Below are 20254 nucleotides of genomic sequence, written 5' to 3'. Positions count from 1 at the left end.
ATGGCAAAATATGCCAAGTAAATCTGTAATTTATTATAATTTTAAAAAAAATTTTTTCCATATATTTGTTAATTTGAGTCATTTTACTTTACATTATCGTTCATTTTGCTATTACTATCAGGATATTGAGGTCTATCAGTTCTGATTGACATTACATGGTCACCTGTCTACGATTGGATCGCTGAAACAGGTACTTTTGCCTTAGTTTCACACTTCAAGGATGTAACATTTTCCCTGTAGACGTAGATTTTCCTGCTGTGTACAGGGCGACTAGTTTAAATAAAATTGTAAAGTGAAGATAAAAACTTTTTTATTTTATTTCATGAATTTGTTTACTTCAAGGCAAGATAGTTAACGAGGACCATGGGAAAAACAAAGCGCGAGAAAATACGCTGTATCTACTTTCGCTGCACTTCTAACTTAATTTTCTTGATTGCTTTTGCTAAGGAGAACGCGGTTATCTCTTTCTTGAATACATGATTCAAAAAAGGCATTTTTATTTTTATTCAAATTGGGTTCCCTGTGGATCTGGTAAGGTGTGGATCCAAACCTGAAGGAACACACCAAACCTGACAAAGGGGTACTAACTGAGAAATGAACTAGAAATAGCACCAAAGAGTGCTCGTAATGGGGCGCAGCTATTCCTTTTCTTTGTTTATTTTCTCTTGGTGCAAAATTATTGTGCAAATTATCCTAAATTCTTTTCTAAACAGGGCCCAGTTGTTCAAAGCCCGATTATTGCTAATCCTGGGTTGACTCTTAATAAGACCTATAAGCGCTAATCCAGCTTTGAACAACCCGGCCCTCAGGCGACTAATTTATATCCAAAAGTTGTCGGGCTTTTTGTTTTTTAAGTCAGTTATTCAAATGCGTGGCACGGACTTAATTCGGTTTGCAAAGACACGAAAGAGAAGGTAAAAATATATTGTCATGGAAAGTGTCAAAAGTTGACAATTATATTCTTCTCTCAAGTTTCTTGGATTACCAAAAAAAGAGGTAATATTGCAGCAATGCATGCCAATTTTAAATGAAACAACTTTTGCAGTTGACAGATCAGATTAATTTAGAACTATTGCCAAGTTGGCCAATTCTATTCAATTTAGACACTATTGATATTTAAACAGCCCACTTTCCAAAAAGCCAAAAATATATCTAGCGTCTTCAGTCTGATTGAATGGACGCCTCTTCAAGCAACAGGGGTAATTCCGTTGTCAAGGCAACGCCTTTCCGTTTTGTACAAAACTTGCCAAATCAACTGCAAATTTTGTTAGTCAGCAACCCTACTGTTCTTTTGAAGCGCTAAAAAATTAACAAAAAAGGCTTTGGTAGCGTACGATTGAAATTTCTTCAAGATGAAACAACGGAAACTGCCGAAACGCCCCCACATGAACCCTTCCGAAGGAAAAACCGGAAGTTCCTTTGTTCCTGCTCGCATCAGTGTAAGCTAATTATCACTTAAAAAACTTCACCAATATCAATGAAATCGTGCAGCAAAGCATAATCGTTGCATCATTATTTTTCCCGGGGCTCTCGGGACAAGTGCCAAGAAGAGACTACTTTCAAACTTCGTATCCAATCAAACTAGTCCACGACCCTTGGCCAGCGGTAAATCACATTACACATGCGTACAACTAATGTTTATTTCACCGGGCCATAAGTATGTGAAATGAACTACTAGAGTTATTTGTCAGCGATTAGCCTTCATTTAAGGACTGCTGAGAGTTTTGAATCCCAATATGAGGATACGAATAGCTCCAGAGCTTATCTACTTCGTGTGTGTATTTGGTAGTAGAGTTTTATCGTTCAAAGATCAGTGTTTCTGTCAGGTACGTCGTTCGAACTTGTTTTGGTAAAAATATTTTTTGAATGAAATTATAAACATTGTCAAAGTATTCACCTGATGCTTGACAGTATATTATTTATTGTATAAGTGGGATCTTAGGTTTTTATTGTATGTTGACGTGTTTTTTACACTCTTTCGTCTTGTTACTGTCGATTGATATCAGATACTAGTAATTTTACCAGCGTCATACCATTGGATCGTTCAAATGTTTTGACTGTAAAGTATATTCAAGATAAGAAAAAGTGACCAAATATTGAAACCAAGATATTTTTCCTTTAAAAAAATCTGATTCGATGTACGAATTCGTCATTTGCTTTTTATCTTTGTACAAGATGTAATATTGTAGCTGTCAGCTGTTATGACATCGAAGAGGTTCGCCTTCTCAGGTACCAAAAATATTATCAGCCTCATTCGTTGTTAATAAAATTGTTTTCCAGGTAAATATCAGTTTAACTTAAATCTAAATAAAGCTTTAAGTGTATTTTTTAGATCAAACTTCGTTCTAAAAGCTTAAAATAATATAAGCTAAAAGTGATGATTCACACATCGAGTATAACTATAAACTTAATTGGACACATCAGAAAATTTAAGTTTTCGATAAAACCCATGTATGAAATACTCTAACTAAAATTCCTAGAACGGTTCATGGTTTTAACTTAAATGTTTCAAAAAGTTATGGGTATAATTTTGAGAATATTCAATGTTTTTTCTCCAGCTGGTGACTTCTACATTTAACCAGCTATTATGCATGTAGTTTTACATATTATCGACCCTTCTAGCCTCAAGCTGAGAGGAATGAAAAATAAATAAAATAAACTTCAAAAACTTGCACAAAATATTACCATCTTGTAAAACATGTTCTACACTAGAAATAAATTTTTTTGCTTGCATCGAAAATAATAATAGGTATGAGAAATGAAATAATATTATTCTCTATATATTTTTACATTAATAATCCTTTTTATTTTGACTTCAGGGTACTTACAAGCAGCAGATGGTATTCTTGCCATTTTTATTCTTAAAAATTAAAAAAAAATTTTTTCTAATTTAAAAAAAAACATCTCATATAATAACAAAAAACAAATTTCCACTCAGCATTAGAAATAACATTAGTTAGATAACATTGTAAAACCTGTGAAGACCATGTATTTCATTTTGACTATAAAAAATGAATTAGAAATTTTGAAAATTGGCTGTAAATTTATTCAGTTCATTTTTGACAGACTGCACTGACTCTCTAAAGCCCACCTGCCGTAATTTTCAGTATTTTTGAAGATTTTATTCATTGCAGAGTGTGGAATTTGCCATAAGATAGATAATTGCTTTCTTGTGTTATATACTGAGGGCTAGACATTATCTTAATTCATGTCAGCCTATTGGTTTAACTTTAACCAAACAAGCTACTTTGTTGCCTTTTATGGCATTGTTTATGCAAAGCTAGGCTAAAAGACAATTTGTTGTCTCAACGACAAAAAAACCTTCAAAATGTATCCAACCCCCCAAAAAAGCCTCTGGGCTGATCTAAGTCTGGTAATGGATTTGGACTCTAAATGTGAACAGGCATTCTTTTCAAATTAATGTGTTTTTTATTATACTCCTAAAGAGGGATCTTAAAGGGATTTAAAAAGGGGAAATAAATAGATGAGAAAGTTGTGTGAATAAACACTTTTATGTGTTTTTTTATTTAACTGTATGTGGAAAACGGATTTAAAGAGGGAAATAAATAGATGATAAAGTTGTGTGAATAAACACTTTTATGTGTTTTTTTATTTAACTGTATGTGGAAAACACTTTTGGATTGCTTTTCCAAGGTGATTGATGTATTGGAGCAAGGATAGGTTACAGTAATGTAGAAGTAGAACTTCCTTGCAGTGATAATGAATCCAAGTTATCAGCACTTCCAAATCTAAGGAAAGACTGGCCATAGTTGGCATGGCAATGCATTGTAAAGAAAAAACCAGTCCTGTAAAGCACTGCCATGCCAACTGAATCCAGTGTTTTCTTCAACCTCAGAGTGGCTAATATAGTACATCTCTCAACGATAAAGGTTTTTTCCTGTTTTCTTCAGGAGTATAAATATATATGAAGGAAGTGCTCCTCAGCCTACTTGGAATAAATTTTCTTCCACATACAACAATATTTTTTGATAATTTCATTTCACTTTTTCTTTTTTTTTATGCAGTTGAAAGGGAAAGTTGAAGAATGTTGTTGTGACATAGAAACAGTGGACAAAATTAACAAAGATATTTATCCTATCATCAATGAAATTGTACAAAGAAATTATTTCAAATTCTTCAGGGTAAGTACTAAATTGGCACACTAGTTAATATTGTAATATTATTGTGAAGTTCCAGAAATTATTACTCATACCTGGCTACTTCCCATGGAGGAATATTTTTAAAAAAACCCTACCCCTATCCCCAGAAATTTTCATACAATTTCCAATTTTCTTCCATGCAGACTCTGTAATTTTGTTCTTTCTCTGACCTCCCTACCCCTCAGAAATTCTAATTTCCTCTGTTGGGGAGGGAGGAGGGGTATAATAATTTCTGGACTATTACACATAACATTGTTGTAGATGATTTCGACATCAAAAATCCTAACTTTAAATAAATTGGTAAATATTTTTATTTTTATTTTTTATCAAAGGTAAAGCTAGACAGACCATGCCCATTCTGGGCCAGTGATGGGCAATGCACAATGAAACATTGTAGCGTGTCTCCATGCAAAGAGGTAAAGCAATAAATAACTTATATTACAAACCATTATAGTTAGACCACATGTACTTTATATTTTAGTATATGTTAGCTCTATGATTGCCAGAGATCTCACTCAACTGAGGAAAAGTGTTCTGTGGTAACAACATATTACAACATTAATAGTTATGACAATAAAGAACTGCAGTCATAGTAACACCCATGCATTTCTGAAAGCTAAGCATACTTAACTACTGTAAATGATGGCCATGTCAATTTTGCCATAGCAGGCCCCCTCAGCGGCACAAGGAATTATCAGATGCACTACATTCCTCAGTAGACTTCTTTTTTAAGATTGCGTGCACATCCAAATTTAAGGAACTTGACGGGCCACGACACCAGAACAGGAGCTCATAATGAGAATTATCATACATTTCTATGAATTTTTTTCGCTAAGAATTCATAAATTGATTATTCTCCTCTTTAAATATAAAACTGGCTTCTCAATTTAATTGAATTTGCATTTTTCATTTTTGTGGCCCATCAAGTTGGATGCTCATGCAATCTTGAGAAAACGGTCTATTGACTACATTATTAACAGCCCCTAACAAGGGAAATGCTTAAAAACAGTTCTCTTAACATTTCCTTTGCAGGACGACATTCCTGAAGGAGTGAAGTCTGAGGTAAATTAAAAATTTTATATTATACATATTATGATAATTAGCAAGCTACCAGTTGCTCAGTAGACCTCTTCGGCTTGGGCATAATATTTTCTCCATATTAGATGTATCCATATTGTGATTTCTCATGCGCAACCATTGAACAAAGAAATGACGCTCTAGTGAATGACACATGGTCTGAAATAGAACCACATGCCCAAGGGTATTGGTGGCATTCAATAGCCTGTGGTAAACTAACATGCTGAATGACGGCAGTAATACCATCTCTTCTTCTTACAGTCCAAGCGACATCAAAGTAGAAGTTCTAAGAGTTTTAGTAAATACAGTAAATCAAGAAATTCACATACTAAATTAAAGGTTGGTTTCCAAAGTGTAAGTGATTGATAGCTCTATTTATCCATCCATCCGTTTGTCCATTCGTTCATCCATTCACCCATCCATCCATTCATCTATCCATCCATTCATTTATCCATCCATTCATTTATCCATCCATTCACTTCTTCATCCATCCATCCATCCATCTATCCATCCATCCATTTGTCTAACCACCATCCATCGCTCCATCTGTCCGTCTGTCCGTCCATCCATCCATTCATTCATTCACCTTACCACCCCTCCCTCCCTGTCTTCTTACCTTCATTCCTATATTTTTTATTTATGTTTATATTAATCATTCCAGGGAGAAAAAGAAAATGAAAGATGCTCTGAACCAGATAACACAACTCTTGGCAACATTGACAACACAATAAGGTATTTTTTTCTTAAAATTCGTCTCATAGCATACTTTGATTTTTTTAATGGTGCATGGTATCTTTTCTGTTAGAGCAGTTGTATGACTGTGAAAACCTCACAGTAAAAATGTTGTCCTGGCATGGCAAGGAATATGCCAGACCAATCACAATATGTCAAGAGTTTAATGTCAATTATAAAATAATTGGGATACAATGCGCACTATGATTGGTCGAAAACCATGTTTGATGAGAGTATCAAAACACATTATCGTCATTTTTAATCTATCGCGCGCGCTCATTGGTCAGTTTGAATAAGACAGCACGTAGGGAGAATTTACTTAGACTTTGCTTTTTTTCGATCTTTTCGCGCGTTTGTTATTTTATAAAACAAATCAAACACGGAAAACTGTTTTTGATCTGTTAATTCAATCATGTACTTGAAACACTGCATGAGCATGGTGCAAACCTAGGCACGTTGAAGTCACTGCACTGCTAGACCAATCATATTAGACAAGCCAATCAAAATTCTAGAGAACATGAAGTTGGTAGCAATGCACGCATGCAGCACCAAGTTTTTCACAGGGATATGAAAACTGCTCTACTTAGACCAGTGTCTCTATTATTTCAGTTACCAAGATAAACTTGCTCTGGAGTCATGGGATGAGCATGATGAAGATGAAGAAGAATTCTGTCAACTGGATGGTAAGTATGAAATGTCTTGGCTGGAACTTATTTAGAATAACAAGAACAAACATTCTGTCATTCCTTTCCATTCTGTCTCTTTTCTTTCTTTTTTCATTCACTCATTCATTTGTTCTTTCTTTCTCTTTGAGTTTCCTTCATTCCTTCTTTCCTTCCTTCATTCCTTCTTTCCTTCCTTCTTTCCTTCCTTCCATCCTTCCTTCCTTCCTTCCATCCTTCCTTCCATCCATCCATCCATCCATCCTTCCTTCCTTCCTTCCTTCCTTCCTTCCTTCCTTCCATCCATCCATCCATCCTTCCTTCCTTCCTTCCTTCCTTCCTTCCTTCCTTTCTTCCTTGTTTCCTATGTTCCTGCTGTTCTTCCATTTTTTACTTCCATTTTTTCTTTCTTCTTTTATTACTTTCTTCCCTATTCCTTCCTTCCATTCCTTCTTTCTTATTATTTTTCTTTAATTCCTAGATGAATCAACAGAAGGAATGGCTTATGTAGATCTTCTAAGGAACCCAGAGAGATATACTGGCTACAAAGGTCCTTCTGCCCATAGAATATGGAATAGTATTTATCAAGAAAACTGTTTTAAGTAAGCATTTTAACAGCGGCCAAATGTTTTTCATGCATGAATATTTCTAGACATTAAGTTTGAAAAGAAAGGACCTACCAGTTTTATAAAAGGACATTAAATTTATATCATAGGTCTACCTAATAGACTTTCATTTTAGGTCATCTGTCATTCCCTTGAGTATTATTTACCATTAATACCAGATAAGTTAGTATTATCAAAGAAACTTGTTCAACAAATCTTTTTCCAATGGGATGACACATGATCTGAAATTGGAAAATACTGTGTTCAAATGGATGAGGTCTATTAATGCCTCTGTTGTACTCACTGTTGTTCAGTGTTGAGGCATGAGATCACCCAGCTAGTGGTCACTAGGGTATAACATTAATCTACATCAAATTTAAGAAGTTATTGTATCAATATTGACTTATATGTATGCTGGAAATTTGGTCCACAGGCCAGAAAAACCTAAAGGAAAAGGCTACAGAAAACTCATGACAAAGAATTTTGATAGTAAGTACCGTATAATCCCAGTTATTAGCCCTGGGCTTGTACAACTTCACAGAGGATTTTGGGTGGGCTTATAGACAGGCTTATAGACAGCTGGGCTTAAAACCGAAGGGGGGAGGGTCAGACGGGAAATTAGCTGTGGAAGGGGGATCGGAGGGGAAACATGGATAATTAGGGCAAGAAGGGAAAGGCGTAGGGTAAGGAACAAATAGCTCGATGCATGAGTGACGAGAGAAGGGCAAGAAGTAAGCAGGGTAGAGAAGGGAAGAGAAAATGATAAAAAGAGGTAAATTGAGTGGGAAAAAGAATAAGTAGAACAAGGGATGTTACTTTAAGCACTTAATATTGTTGTGGTATTTTATTATTCCAGGTATGTGTCTTGAAAAAAGAGTGTTTTACAGAGCTATATCAGGACTACATGCAAGCATTAATATCCATTTATCAGCACTTTATTTATTTCCAGGTAAGTAGAACCGACCTTCTGCTCTCTTAATCTATTTAACCATGGTTTTTAGCAGAATTCCATAACTAGAACTGCAATTCTCATGCAATTTTGTTTTTTCTTTCTTTTCCGTTAGGAGTTGGATTACAGAAGCCCCAATGGGGAATGAACTTAGAAGAGTTTACAAAGAGGTTCAGCTCTGAACTTACTGATGATCGAGGTATAAGAATTCAAAATATTAGTTAAAGCTAATCGTTCTTCATTGACGCAGAAGGAGAACAGGGTTCGGATTTTGAGGGTTGGGAAAAAGCGACTAATCCTCTCCAAGAATTAAAGAATATTTGCTAATTCAGCCTCAAGGTATAAGAATTCAAAATATTAGTTGCAGCTTATCGTTCTTCATTGACGCAGAAGGAGAACAGGGTTCGGATTTTGAGGGTTGGGAAAAAGCGACAAAACCTCTCCGAGAAGGGAAGAATATTTGCTAATTCAGCTTTATTTGGCACTGCATCATGCTGCATCGAACCCGCGACCATATTGGTGAGAGAGTATTGGCATCATTCCTAGCTATGATGGCTCTCCATATGATGGCATATTTCTATGAATAGACCTCTTTACCTTGGGCGTAATGTTTTCCCATTTCAGACCACGTATCATTCTTTAGAATATAATTTCTTTGTTTAATGGTTGCTCATTAGAAGACACATGAATACAGATGCAACTCAAACAAAGAATATTGTTCTCAAGAGAATGTCACGTGGTCTGAAATGAAAAACAATTGTGATCGAGCCTAAACTGGTGGCTTATTATCAAAGCATTGTACAATCGCATAAGTAATTATTTCAATCGCTGTGATTGGTTCATTTTTGTGCCATGACCGTGCCATGCGCCATAAATAAACATAATAAATTTTCTCTCTATTTTCGACGAAGGCTTAACCACTTTTCTTTCTTTTTAGGTCCAGTTTGGCTCAAGAATCTATATTTCACCTATACTATGGTACTTAGGGCAGTAACAAAAGCCGCCTCGTTCTGGGAATCCGAACAGTTTTATACCGGCGACTATGAAGAAGATGAATACGTGCACGAATTGGTGCAGAAACTAATTGCGCACTCTAGGTAAGAAAAAACCCTTTATCGCTACCCTGAAACAACCTCTGAGCCGATCTAAGTCAGGGCACGGCTAACTCACAGATAGATCCCTGAAACAACCTCTGGACTGTTTAAAGTCAGGGTACGGCTAACTCAAAGTTAGGGCGAAGCTAACTCACAAATCGAATCCTGAAACAATCTCTGGACCAATACAAAGTCAGGGCATGGCAAAATCACAGATTGAACTCTGAAACTAACTCCCTGCTAACTCCCGGAAACAACCTCTGGACGGATCAAAGTCAGAGCACGGCTAGCTTACAGAAATTTAGCGTGGTCGGAATGTAGAGGAAGAAAAATGGGAGAAGCCGGAGAAAAACCTCCCATTAAGGGAACGACATAACAAACTCTAAGCACGTGATGCGAGTCCAGGTATCGAACCCTAGTTCCCAGAGGTAGGTGAGAAGCTAGTGTTCCAAGATGTAGCTACTTTTGGCACCAGAGAGAAAAACGCTATGCGCATGCTTGGTCTGCATCGACATTAACTTTGCTTGATTCCAATATCAAAATACGCACTGCAACACTGTTCTCGATTCTCGTCTATACCTAAATGCTTCATCATCGTAATGGTCAACGCTATTGTTACTAGTAGCATCGCTGAAGTATGTTTGAAATTAGTTCTGATGTGTTTTTTTTTCAGGACTTGTCCCAGTACGTTTGATGAAAAGGTCATGTTTAAAAACCCAGCAACTGCTAAAATCCTCAAGGTAATGTTCGCCTCTCGAAAAGAGGGATTTTACTTTACCAAGAGATTGCTTGTAATAGTCAAATATACGCAAAAGAAAACGATAGAAACGATAGAAAGGAGATTCACCATCTATTTCACGGGTTAGTTTAAGTACAATTGCTTCGGGAAAACAGTGTGTGTACAAAAACCACGACAGGAGATGCCTAAGCTACACACAGACGTATCTATATAATCATTCCACTATCTATATAATAGGCACTATGATCTGGACTAACCCTAACTTTGGTTTAGACATACTGAAAGTATTTCTGTTCTTTGTAGGAGGAATTCAGGCAGCATTTCTTAAATGTATCTCGTATAATGGACTGCGTTGGTTGTGAAAAATGTAGACTTTGGGGAAAACTACAGGTAAAATATTGACCAGCTCAGTTGAGACACTCGAACCCTGGACGTTTTTTTTAGGTTATTCAGTGTTTTCTTAACTTCCTACTGTTTCAAACCCTCTATCAGGGCGTAACGACGTCTCGCGGAGAGGGGGGAGGGGGGGGGGGGACAATGTACCATTTTCCCGCCAATTCCACAGGAATTCCGCATGATTTAATCAAATGTTGGTGCCGAATTAAAGCAAACTTTTGGGGCGTGCCCCCTCTCTACGCTAGTGCCCTCTATAATGAAGCATTAAGTTCAAATACACCGAGTGCTCAAAATAAATCTTATTTTCAATCGGTTGGCTCAAGGAATGGTTTAAAGTATGCATTTAAAAAAGGTTGCAAAAAACTTCGAAGTATTAACGGTTCGCGTTTTGTCAATGTAAAGCTTTATTCAGATACTCATGAAGCAGAAAATTTCACATTCCTGTACAAAAGCATGATCTAACTTCAACCATCTTTCTGTTCTACAGACACAAGGTCTTGGTACCGCCTTGAAAATCCTGTTTTCTGGACATGAATTTGAAGGAGACAATGTTTTAAAATCACAAAGTTTTAACCTAAAGAGAACTGAAATCGTTTCTTTATTTAATGGGTTTGCAAGGTAAGAAAAATGCCAATTATCTTCAGAATCTCACTGTCTAACCTCGCCAAGAAAAAACTACAATATAAAAATTTAAAAATTGGAGAAAGAAAGAAAGGCCGAAAATCGTGCTTTCTGATTGGTTGCGCCTCATGCGCTATAGAAGAAAACGCGCACATGCCGTGTGCAGATAAGGCACTCGGGATCTTGGCAGAAAATGAGGAAAGCACGCGCCCCCAAGCAATCAGAACTCGAGTTTCGTTATAGTTATCTATGAATACTTCAATATTTAATAATTTGTCATTGATTTATTCGCACAGGTTATCAAGCAGTATTAACTACTTGACGAAGTTCAAGAATATGGACCACGGGTAAGTTGTGTTCAAGGCACGACTTGCAAGCATACATCAATGACTACAAAGATAAGATTAGTGTTCCACATGCCTGTGAGCGTGCAGGAGATCATAGGTTAAATCTGCGGAGAAAACTAACCTCTGTTTTAGGGTCTTAAAAATGTCCGATAAAAAATCCTGAAAATTGTACAATACAGATATACCTTGACAGAACATTTCGTTAATGGCAGTAGGTATATCGCGAAGACTTCCACAGACATATAAGCTAGAGTGCATACCATCGTACAATACAGATTTACCTTGACATAACATTTCGTTAGTGGCAGTAGGTATATCGCGAAGACTTCCACAGACATATAAGCTAGAGTGCATACCATCGTACAATACAGATTTACCTTGACAGAACATTTCGTTAGTGGCAGTAGGTATATCGCGAAGACTTCCACAGACATATAAGCTAGAGTGCATACCATATAACCATGAAAAAGTTAACTAACAAAATAGTACAAATTAGTGCAAAGTTTTGTAGGTCTACGGTCTACTGAGGTCTACTTAACTTACTAATTTGTGCAAATATGTGCAATTTCTTACAAAGGTTTTCATGGATATATGGTATGCATTCTACTAAGCAAGTTTCTTTCCTCTCTTTGTTTTCACAGGCATCAATCTCAAACTGAAAAATCTTCAGTAGGTGGTGCTTAGACATGATCCTCAGACGTAAAGTGGCGCGCGTAAGACATCATTTTGTGCTCGCGTGCTCAACATCTTCAGGAAGTTTTCTCTTTCATGCCTTCTAATGCACTTCAACACCTTCGCCTTCAGCAGTTTTATGGAAAATAACATTGAGAAACATTTCATCGCACGCGCGAAATTGTCAATTTGTCGTCAAAGCAAAATAATAGGATTTTTGGTGGAAGACAATCAATATTGTTTCCACGACATTGTTGGAAAATACAAAGTTTTCAAGAGCACGTACCTATGGAATGCCTTGGAAACGCCTTGATTGACGTCCATCAAAACCTACGATTCCGCGCGCCGATTTTTAAAACGACTTTTTAAAATCTTCGAAACTTCAAACTTCTCCTCTGCAATACAAGCACACAACTACGACGCAGACAAGAAAATTAAAAATTGTACATAAAAGAATAATAATTAATAATTCTGAACGGCATGGAAATAAAAAAATACCATGATTGATAAAGTAAAGGAGTAGAATCGTTTTTTTTTTTTTTTTTTTTTTCTTCTTTTTTCTTTTTTTAATGTTGTTTTTATTATTATTTATTTATTTATTTAGTAACTGTTGTTGTTGTTAAATGATGTTTCCTTATACAGGCGAGGTATAACTGGACTCGTCATAGGTACAGTACGCACAAGTCGTGCAGAAAAAAACAAGGCGAATGGAGAGAGCTTACGAAAAAAAAACGGCTATTTCAAAAAAGGTTAGTGAAGGTTTCGTTGCATATCAAACTTGAAAAAAAACTGCAGGAAAAAATGTGCAGACAAAGTTATATTGATAACGACTTATTGTTGTGACCGTTCGCTAAATTTCATTCACATCACACATAGCGCATTTTGGAATTGGTATGCATGCAATTGTAACAAAACCTTCACCAACGTTTTTCTCAAAAAAAGTAGGATTTCTTTCTTATTTTCCTGTAAGCTTCGCATCCAAGAAAATACAATCTTTACTTTTGGGCGTAATAATTTTCCATTTCACACCACGTGTCATTCTCTTGTGAATAAGGTTCTTTGAGTTGTGTGAAACATTACGCCTAGGTAAAGAGGTCTATTTTCATAAATATCTACGTGAAAAGTTCGTACAAATCTAAAGCAGTTTCTTTTTCATATGTAATCTTTATTTTTTTACTAAATCTCTTTGTTCATTTAAAATCTTCTCTATAAACTATTTTTTAAATTTCCTTTGACGATATATCTTTTTGCTATTTCCTTTTTATTTTTCGATTTGTCTTGACTAACGAGCTCCAAAATCTAGCAGTTTAATTCCTAACGCCTGGGAATGACCAACTGCTGGAATTTCCGCGTGTTTGGACTATTTTTACACTGATTTATTACAAAATGTTTCATTAACAATAATATTTCAACGGGATGTCTCTTCACAATAGTGATTTACAAGAAGGTCTTGTGAAAACTAACTAAAGAATTAAGCTCTCCTTGAAACTAACGCCATGTGACAAACACATCTACACAGCAAATCCTGTTTCCAGGCCCTTTTCCTTATAGTGGTCGTGGGTCAGCAAAAGAGCCTGGAGAACGAAAACCAGGTTAGACCGCCCCTCGGCATTCGCGCAGCATGTTCGGTAAAACGTCGAGTATTCTTCGGGTAAATCTGTTATACGCGACAACATCTCGCTACATGCCTCGTGGAAGTATTTTTCTGATGGCCTCTACGAAAATTTGTTGCGCGCGAAGTATTTTAAAATACGAGCAACTATTTTTCTAAAATTTGCTACGCAAAAAGTATTTGTTGTCGTATACCGCAACTTATTAAACGAAGAGAGATTGCCTAACTTAGATCGGATCAGGAGTGTCGCGGTTCGACCAATCATTGGTCATATTTCTTCTTTCTGATTAATTCTAACTCTGTAGCTTTGCGTTAAGGCCATTATTTACCGTACTATTTTTCTTTAGAAATATTTAGATGAAAGTCTAGCTAACTTGGATATCAAACCTATATCTTCCAATATATCTATAACACGACCAGTACAATCGTACTCAAAAGATGCAGCAACAAATTCAGACAAACTCGAGTAAAACTAAAAGAAGCAAAACCTTAAGGTGTTACGTTGTCTCGATGTACTTTGAAATTTCATCCAATAGAATAGGACTACGCAGTTAACACAAGCCGCGCTAGATTTGAACTTAGTACGAGTAGATTTGAACTTAGTACGAGCAGATTTTTCCTGCTAAAATTCATTATAATCCCTGCGTTTTGTTTTATATTCTCGAAGGTAGCTGATCGACCAGCCCAAGCTCAATTTTTGGGCATTGTTCTTTGCTAATTTAGCGAAAATAACAAGAAAATGACGCAAAAGCTCGGTGGAACAGGGACAGATATGAATCGTCACAATATAATTGGTCTGTAATATAACGGCACAAAAGCAGAGCTCGGGCTACCTGTGGCGACGCAAGTTCACTACCTTGTAGAAACTCGGTTCATGGTAAAATACACCATGAATATTCCTATTAAAACTATCCTAGTGAGATACTAATCCTTATCCTTGACTGGTTCTAATTGGCTTCTCTGATACCCTCCCTGGTTGCCAGACGTAAAGAGCATGGGAGGGGTGGTACCTGGGATGTAAGCACTGGGGTAGCTACTACTGCGGTTGAAGCTTCCACTCTTGCTAACAGGTATCGACCCGTATGACTTTGGGTGGCCTGTGTTGATGGAGTTGGAGTTGGACGAGGGACTGAGTACTCCAGGGATGTCATAATTACTGTGATGAATTCAAAGGGGGGTATAGTTAGTTTGAATTTAATGGTGGGATTCTGGAACTCAGTTGATGATGATGATCAGATGATGATGATGATGATGATAATTATGAAAGTGATACATTATGATTATGATGACAACGTTGGTGGCAGAGATGACGATGTTGCATCAAAACAATGATGACATGATACCGATGATGATGATGATGATGCATGGATGATAATGATGATTAGTGATAGTGATACACTTTGATGAAGACGTCGTTGGTGGAAGAGATGATGATGATGCATCAATACAATGACATGATTCTGATGATGACCATGATGATGATGCATCTGATGATGTAAATATTTATGATAGTGATGCATTTTGATAATGACGACAACATTGTTAATAGCAGAGATGATGATGTTGCATCAAAACATGATGACTCTACATGATGATGATGATGGTGGTGATGCAAGGATATGTTGAACAGTGGACAAAACATGAGGAAAGCACGAGTTGGAGCAGTACAGGCAAATCAAATGAGGCTTCTGCCGCGATGATGTGATGATGATAACGATGGTGGTGATGATGATGATAATGATGATGACCATGATGGTCATAATTTCGATGATCACTGAATTCATTACCTTTTACCAGACCCAGCAGTGTGGATATCCTCATCAGAATCATAGCGCCGTGGATTATCGAAGAAATACGACCTCTGGTCAAAACTATTTGACGCTATGATACTTGGTCCCTGTAACTAAGGTAAACAAGAACACAAGCATTATTCTACCATCCACGCTGATGATCATGATGGTGATGGTGTTCATCTTCATTCCTTATCATAAGCTTACATATACTTTTAATTCAAGCACCTTGCCACCCACGTCTCTCATAACTCAAGAAAATATACACGTGAAAACGTATATATTTCTTAGCCAAAAACGTTCTCAAGGTTCCAAGCCTATTTTAAAGGGAAGTGGCGTGAGTTGTTTTTCTTTTCTTTTTTTTTTTTCTTTTCTTTTTTTGCGAGGTTTGATGAGAATCCAAAATGCCTTCTTGTCGGAGAGAACAATTTGACTTGGATTTTTCCATTCCCAAAGATCGTGCTCTAAGACAAAAAGACTGAAAAGGATCATTACATTTTCTCGGCACTTTCCGCTTAAATTGTCGCAATCGCGAAGTTAAAGCCTCGCGAAACTTTCATATCATAAGAAAGCTAATGCAATGATTGCAAGATATGTACTTACCAAGTTAGCCGCTTGAGGACGGCGTACCCTGAAAAACCAGATGACCATGAAGGTTGGGAGAACTTCCCAGACGATCAGGACGATACCAAACGAGAGGAATCTGTGATTATTGACGTTCATCTGTAGTTTGTGGTTGTGTTCAATCTCTCCCTTTAGAACAAAATATTTGCAAATGAATTGGATTTCAAATGCTTGGTGGGTCTTAAATCGAAAAAGCGCTTCCGTCATCCAACTACAAGGGTCCTGAAGAGGGTCCTAATCCGCCCATTTCACAGCCCCCATTTTGATTAAATCCCACAGTCCTAGCCTATGTTTTGATCAAAACTCAATCCCATTCCCGATTTTTGATTGTTTTTTTTCCTTTTTCTTTTTTTTGAATCCCAGTCCCGAAACTCCATGTATGTATCATCTCAAGCACTTGCAGCAAAACGAAATAATACTCAAAATAATGGCACATCGCCTGAAGAGAGAATGTGCCCAATGTCAAATGCTCAATGTCTATTGCCCCTAAAAGTATGCTACATTTAAATATGGATTTTTCTCAAAATATAGGGACAAAGTCCCACTCAGACCCAATCTCCCATCTCTAAGGGAACTAAAAAGTAGCCAAGTTTATACACCCTTCTCATAATGACTGACAAGTGCACAAAAACGAGGTCACTCAGTCATTATTTTACAATAAAAGATATAAAAGAACATGAAATGTGTTTATAGAAGAAAAGTATAGAAATTGAGCTGCCTTGCTCAGCCTTGCAAGACGACTGGGTGACCTCATTTTCATGTGCTCGCCAGCATTAGGAGAACTGTAATTGAATGCTAATTTAATAAATAATTAATACATTATTTATCTATGGAAGCAAGGGCAGATCCAGGGTTTTTTGAAGGGGGGGGGGGGGTCTCAGGGGTAAATTTTGTGGGCAAAGGAATCACAGTCGCATTTTTACCACAGGAAGCCCATTTGACCTCAGGAATGACAGGGGGGTCGCGCCCCCCCCCCCCGACCCTCCCCTTGGATCCGCCCTTGGGAAGGTGAAAGAGAGAGACCTCATCAGAGACATTAATCCATCCAAATCCAAAGTTTGATAAGTCATGCTGCACAGTCACTGCTATCATGTTGTAAACAGCTCTTGACATGTATAACAGCACAACAATGATGCATATTGCTGTAGCTTGACAGGTCGTAGTGCCCTACGAACCAATTACATGAGCAGTTAATAAAGGATTGAATAAATGACCCAAGCACATAGTATATGATAGTTTTACGTGGCATATACCATGTAATGTATCATGTAATATACCATGATGCACCAAGCCTTCAGGCAACAAAATGCAAATGTAGGAAGAGGAATATTACCATATTGATTTTTAAGCATTTTTCTGAACTTCTACGATAATATTGATAGAATGACCAACACAAACAGACGGACAGACCAAGAGACATGATGACTTGCAGACAGACAGCAAATGATATAAAGGATACATTGCACTAACAAATAATATCATGCAAAATGCAAGTAATGCAATTATACCTGTCCTTCCAAGAAGAGGTTGGAGTTGGGTGTTTTGGTGAGCTAAATTTAACAAAAGAACAAGACATTGGAATACTGATATTTGAACTTCTGTCTAATCTGTGTTGCATTCCCTTAACATGTAGCACAGAGGGAGGGGATAAAGCCATGGTGCAACATTCACTCCCTAGATTGCAAACCACACCTACGTACTAGCTTAAGGAACTTCACTAAAACTACTATCTCATTCCTGCCCATGCATGAAGGAATTTAGCTAATGAAAGAGGAATACCCAAGACCTAAGGAGCTAAATACATCATGCATGTACTTAATTCCAGTTCTAGGAATCTTTATGTGATTTCCTCAGAAAAGAGTATCGCAATATTCACTCTCTCTTTAAAAGGCAGGGGCTGATCTAGGGGGATTCGTCCAAACCTCTGACCGAACCACTTAAATGAAAACTACAAACTCCCTACTTAAATTATCTTGATTTTATCGAACCCCCTAAAGGACGAGTAGAAACCCCCTAATTAAAAGCTTTAAGCTTTTTTATGGCTTGCCAAACCATAGCACCCCTTTGGTTTGGTTTAAAATTTTAAACCCCCCTGGATTGGCAACTGAAAAGGCATTAATATGTTTTGTAACTATTGTACACAATAACCATCACCTTTCTCATAGATATGCACAGAAGTATTCCCACCAGTATAAACAGCAATTCATTAACCACAACTCTAACAATTACAAGTTTCTGAGTGTAGCTCTGTTCAGGACACAGTATGGAACTACTGATGTTCAAGGCCAGAAAGATGACATTGCATATGACAAATACGATATTTGGCACATTTCTGAGAAAAAGAAAAAATAAATAAAAAATTTTAATAGAGGTTTTGCACCATCACGTGACTGCAGCCATGTTAGATGGCAGGAACAATACGATCGTTTTACATGAGAAAGAATTCAATTCCCGAGAGCAAAGGGACTTTATTGTTCTGCCATCTAACCACAGGCAGCCCAAGCTGTATTATGGGCTTGAGCACAGAATGGTGCAAAACCTCCATTGGTTAAAAACTGCATTTGAATAGGTATATGTGCTGAATGAATTAAAGAGCTTTCTATCCAGTACAGTTTCCTTTAAATTAGGGTCACTGTCACAAATTAGTGCAAAGTTTTGTAGGTCTACAGTTCACTGAGTTCTACTGAGCTTTACTAATTTGTGCAATTTCTTACAAATTTTTTCACAGATATATGGTATGCACTCTAGTGCATTATGCATATTCTTAAATCCTATAAAATCCAATATTACAAATTTGGCAACTTTTGATAGTTACAGTAGAGGATATACTGAATATGTAGAGAGAAATGTCACTGGTAGGAATAGATGTCATTGATACCCCACCATCTATCTGATGTCTCTGGCATTAGTCCCTTTCCCAAGTTCACCCCCCTCAAAACGAATTGCATGATGGCTAAACACTCATTAATTTTTTCTTACTTGTGTTTTGCAGGTTCAATAGATGTTCTTCCTGATTTCACTAACAGCTGAAAATAGTTAAACAAAAAAAAACAAATTGCAGTGAATATCAGATAGGAATCAATAAGTTACATGTGGGTTTAAGGGCTCAACAACAAAACCTACTCATACTCCATATTACATTCTCCAGGACCCTCTCAGAGAATTCATTTCACACTATACTCTTGCCACAGGAAATTAAAAATGCTGAAATAAGATTTGAAATTTTTGAATTTTGTCTAAAACAAATATCAAATTTAGTGTTCTTTTAACTAAACTTAGTTTTGAAATTACACTTTCATTTGAAAAATTTTCGGTTTTAAAAATAAACAACGCTGAAGCTCTTGGAGGTAATTCAAACCCCGTCTAAGAAGGATAATCATATGTTATCCAACAATAGCATTGCCTGAGCCAATACAAATAGAGTAAACGAAACAAGAATATTAAATGGAAGCCGGAAATACAAACAGTACCTTGACCAAGTATAAAGTAAGAAGACCAAGCATTACGAACTGAAGATATATAGGAAATGCAAACAAGAACCACCTCGGAAATGCCTGCAGATTGTTTACAACTTTACAGTCACTAAAGTAAAACGAAAAAAGTGTAGTTCTTATTCCTGCCCAGATCAGGCATGTAAAGAGAAAGAAGGTCTGGTAAGACAATCTCCTGTGTTTGTAAACCAAAATCAGTACAAGTTGTGATATGGTAAAGATAAATAAGATGGCGTAGATCGACATGAATACGATAGTAACAATCAGAAGAACTCCAACAGGTAATGGTGGCTCGACATTAGTAGCAGGAATAGTGGTTGGATGAACTCGAGGAAGACTGAGCAAAGATTTGAGAACGTTAATCATTTTGAAGTTGTCAAGTTTTGGTCCTAGAATATATCAAGAAACGACGACAGCGGTCATATCTACGTAGCAAAAAGGAATGAAAACTCCCTCCAAGGTAGCCAGTCCTTCCATATAAAGCTTCTTTAGGTTACTGTGAAAACTCGTGTGATTTAAGGACAATTTTTGTTCCAAAATAACAGAGAATGTTGGACATTGACCATTGTTTATCAATCGAAGTGAGCAATATCTTGAAGGACGAGGGGGACTGGCACGACCCAAAAACGTCATTTTCGTTTTCTTTTTCTTTATTTTTTCCTCTCTCTTTCCTTCTTTTTATT

At 36.8% G+C, this 20254-nt stretch overlaps 2 protein-coding genes across 3 annotated transcripts; one reads left to right on the top strand and one right to left on the bottom strand.

The window, feature by feature from the left end:
• Nucleotides 1-33: 33 nt before the first annotated feature.
• Nucleotides 34-12570, top strand: LOC116295012 (ERO1-like protein beta). 2 transcript variants are annotated; one of them, XM_089024288.1, is made up of 17 exons: nt 34-190; nt 4026-4142; nt 4493-4576; nt 5193-5222; nt 5499-5576; nt 5899-5969; nt 6579-6652; nt 7113-7233; nt 7670-7725; nt 8093-8185; nt 8301-8384; nt 9123-9282; nt 9953-10019; nt 10322-10408; nt 10902-11032; nt 11332-11382; nt 12024-12570. In XM_089024288.1, the coding sequence occupies exons 3-17, from the start codon at nt 4544-4546 to the stop codon at nt 12064-12066; spliced, it is 1179 nt and encodes a 392-aa protein (XP_088880414.1). In that variant the 5' UTR covers nt 34-190; nt 4026-4142; nt 4493-4543; the 3' UTR covers nt 12067-12570. The 2 variants fall into 2 exon arrangements, with proteins under 2 accessions (XP_088880414.1, XP_031558570.1); XM_031702710.2 differs by lacking the exon at nt 34-190 and adding an exon at nt 1634-1826.
• LOC116295013 (G protein-coupled receptor 137Ba) lies at nt 10801-20170 on the bottom strand. Its single transcript, XM_031702711.2, has 8 exons — nt 19551-20170; nt 19060-19106; nt 18235-18412; nt 17589-17630; nt 17104-17247; nt 16060-16209; nt 15454-15569; nt 10801-14822 (listed from the first exon to the last, which is right to left on the bottom strand). Exons 1-8 carry the CDS (start codon nt 19935-19937, stop codon nt 14591-14593), a joined length of 1296 nt encoding a protein of 431 aa, XP_031558571.1. The 5' UTR covers nt 19938-20170; the 3' UTR covers nt 10801-14590.
• Between the last annotated feature and the right edge of the window lie 84 nt (nt 20171-20254).

The sequence above is a fragment of the Actinia tenebrosa genome, unplaced genomic scaffold, assembly GCF_029948245.1.
Source record: "Actinia tenebrosa isolate PJP-AT-01 unplaced genomic scaffold, QUT_ActTen_1.0 PGA_scaffold8__29_contigs__length_14323225, whole genome shotgun sequence".
In the NCBI taxonomy this organism is placed as follows: domain Eukaryota; kingdom Metazoa; phylum Cnidaria; class Anthozoa; order Actiniaria; family Actiniidae; genus Actinia; species Actinia tenebrosa.
This window is presented reverse-complemented; position numbering and strand designations above follow the sequence as displayed.

What these genes read in the sequence shown, in the direction of transcription:
- LOC116295012 (XM_031702710.2), top strand. Translation starts at nt 1,737, where the DNA reads ATGAGGATACGAATAGCTCCAGAGCTTATCTACTTCGTGTGTGTATTT. An exon ending in CTGAAGGAGTGAAGTCTGAG is followed by an intron (nt 5,223 to 5,498) that starts GTAAATTAAAAA and finishes TTCTTCTTACAG; the next exon opens with TCCAAGCGACATCAAAGTAG. An exon ending in AAACTAATTGCGCACTCTAG is followed by an intron (nt 9,283 to 9,952) that starts GTAAGAAAAAAC and finishes TTTTTTTTTCAG; the next exon opens with GACTTGTCCCAGTACGTTTG.
- LOC116295013 (XM_031702711.2), bottom strand. Translation starts at nt 19,937, where the DNA reads ATGATTAACGTTCTCAAATCTTTGCTCAGTCTTCCTCGAGTTCATCCA. An exon ending in GTCCTCAAGCGGCTAACTTG is followed by an intron (nt 15,570 to 16,059) that starts GTAAGTACATAT and finishes TGTTTACCTTAG; the next exon opens with TTACAGGGACCAAGTATCAT. An exon ending in ACTGCTGGGTCTGGTAAAAG is followed by an intron (nt 14,823 to 15,453) that starts GTAATGAATTCA and finishes AATTCATCACAG; the next exon opens with TAATTATGACATCCCTGGAG.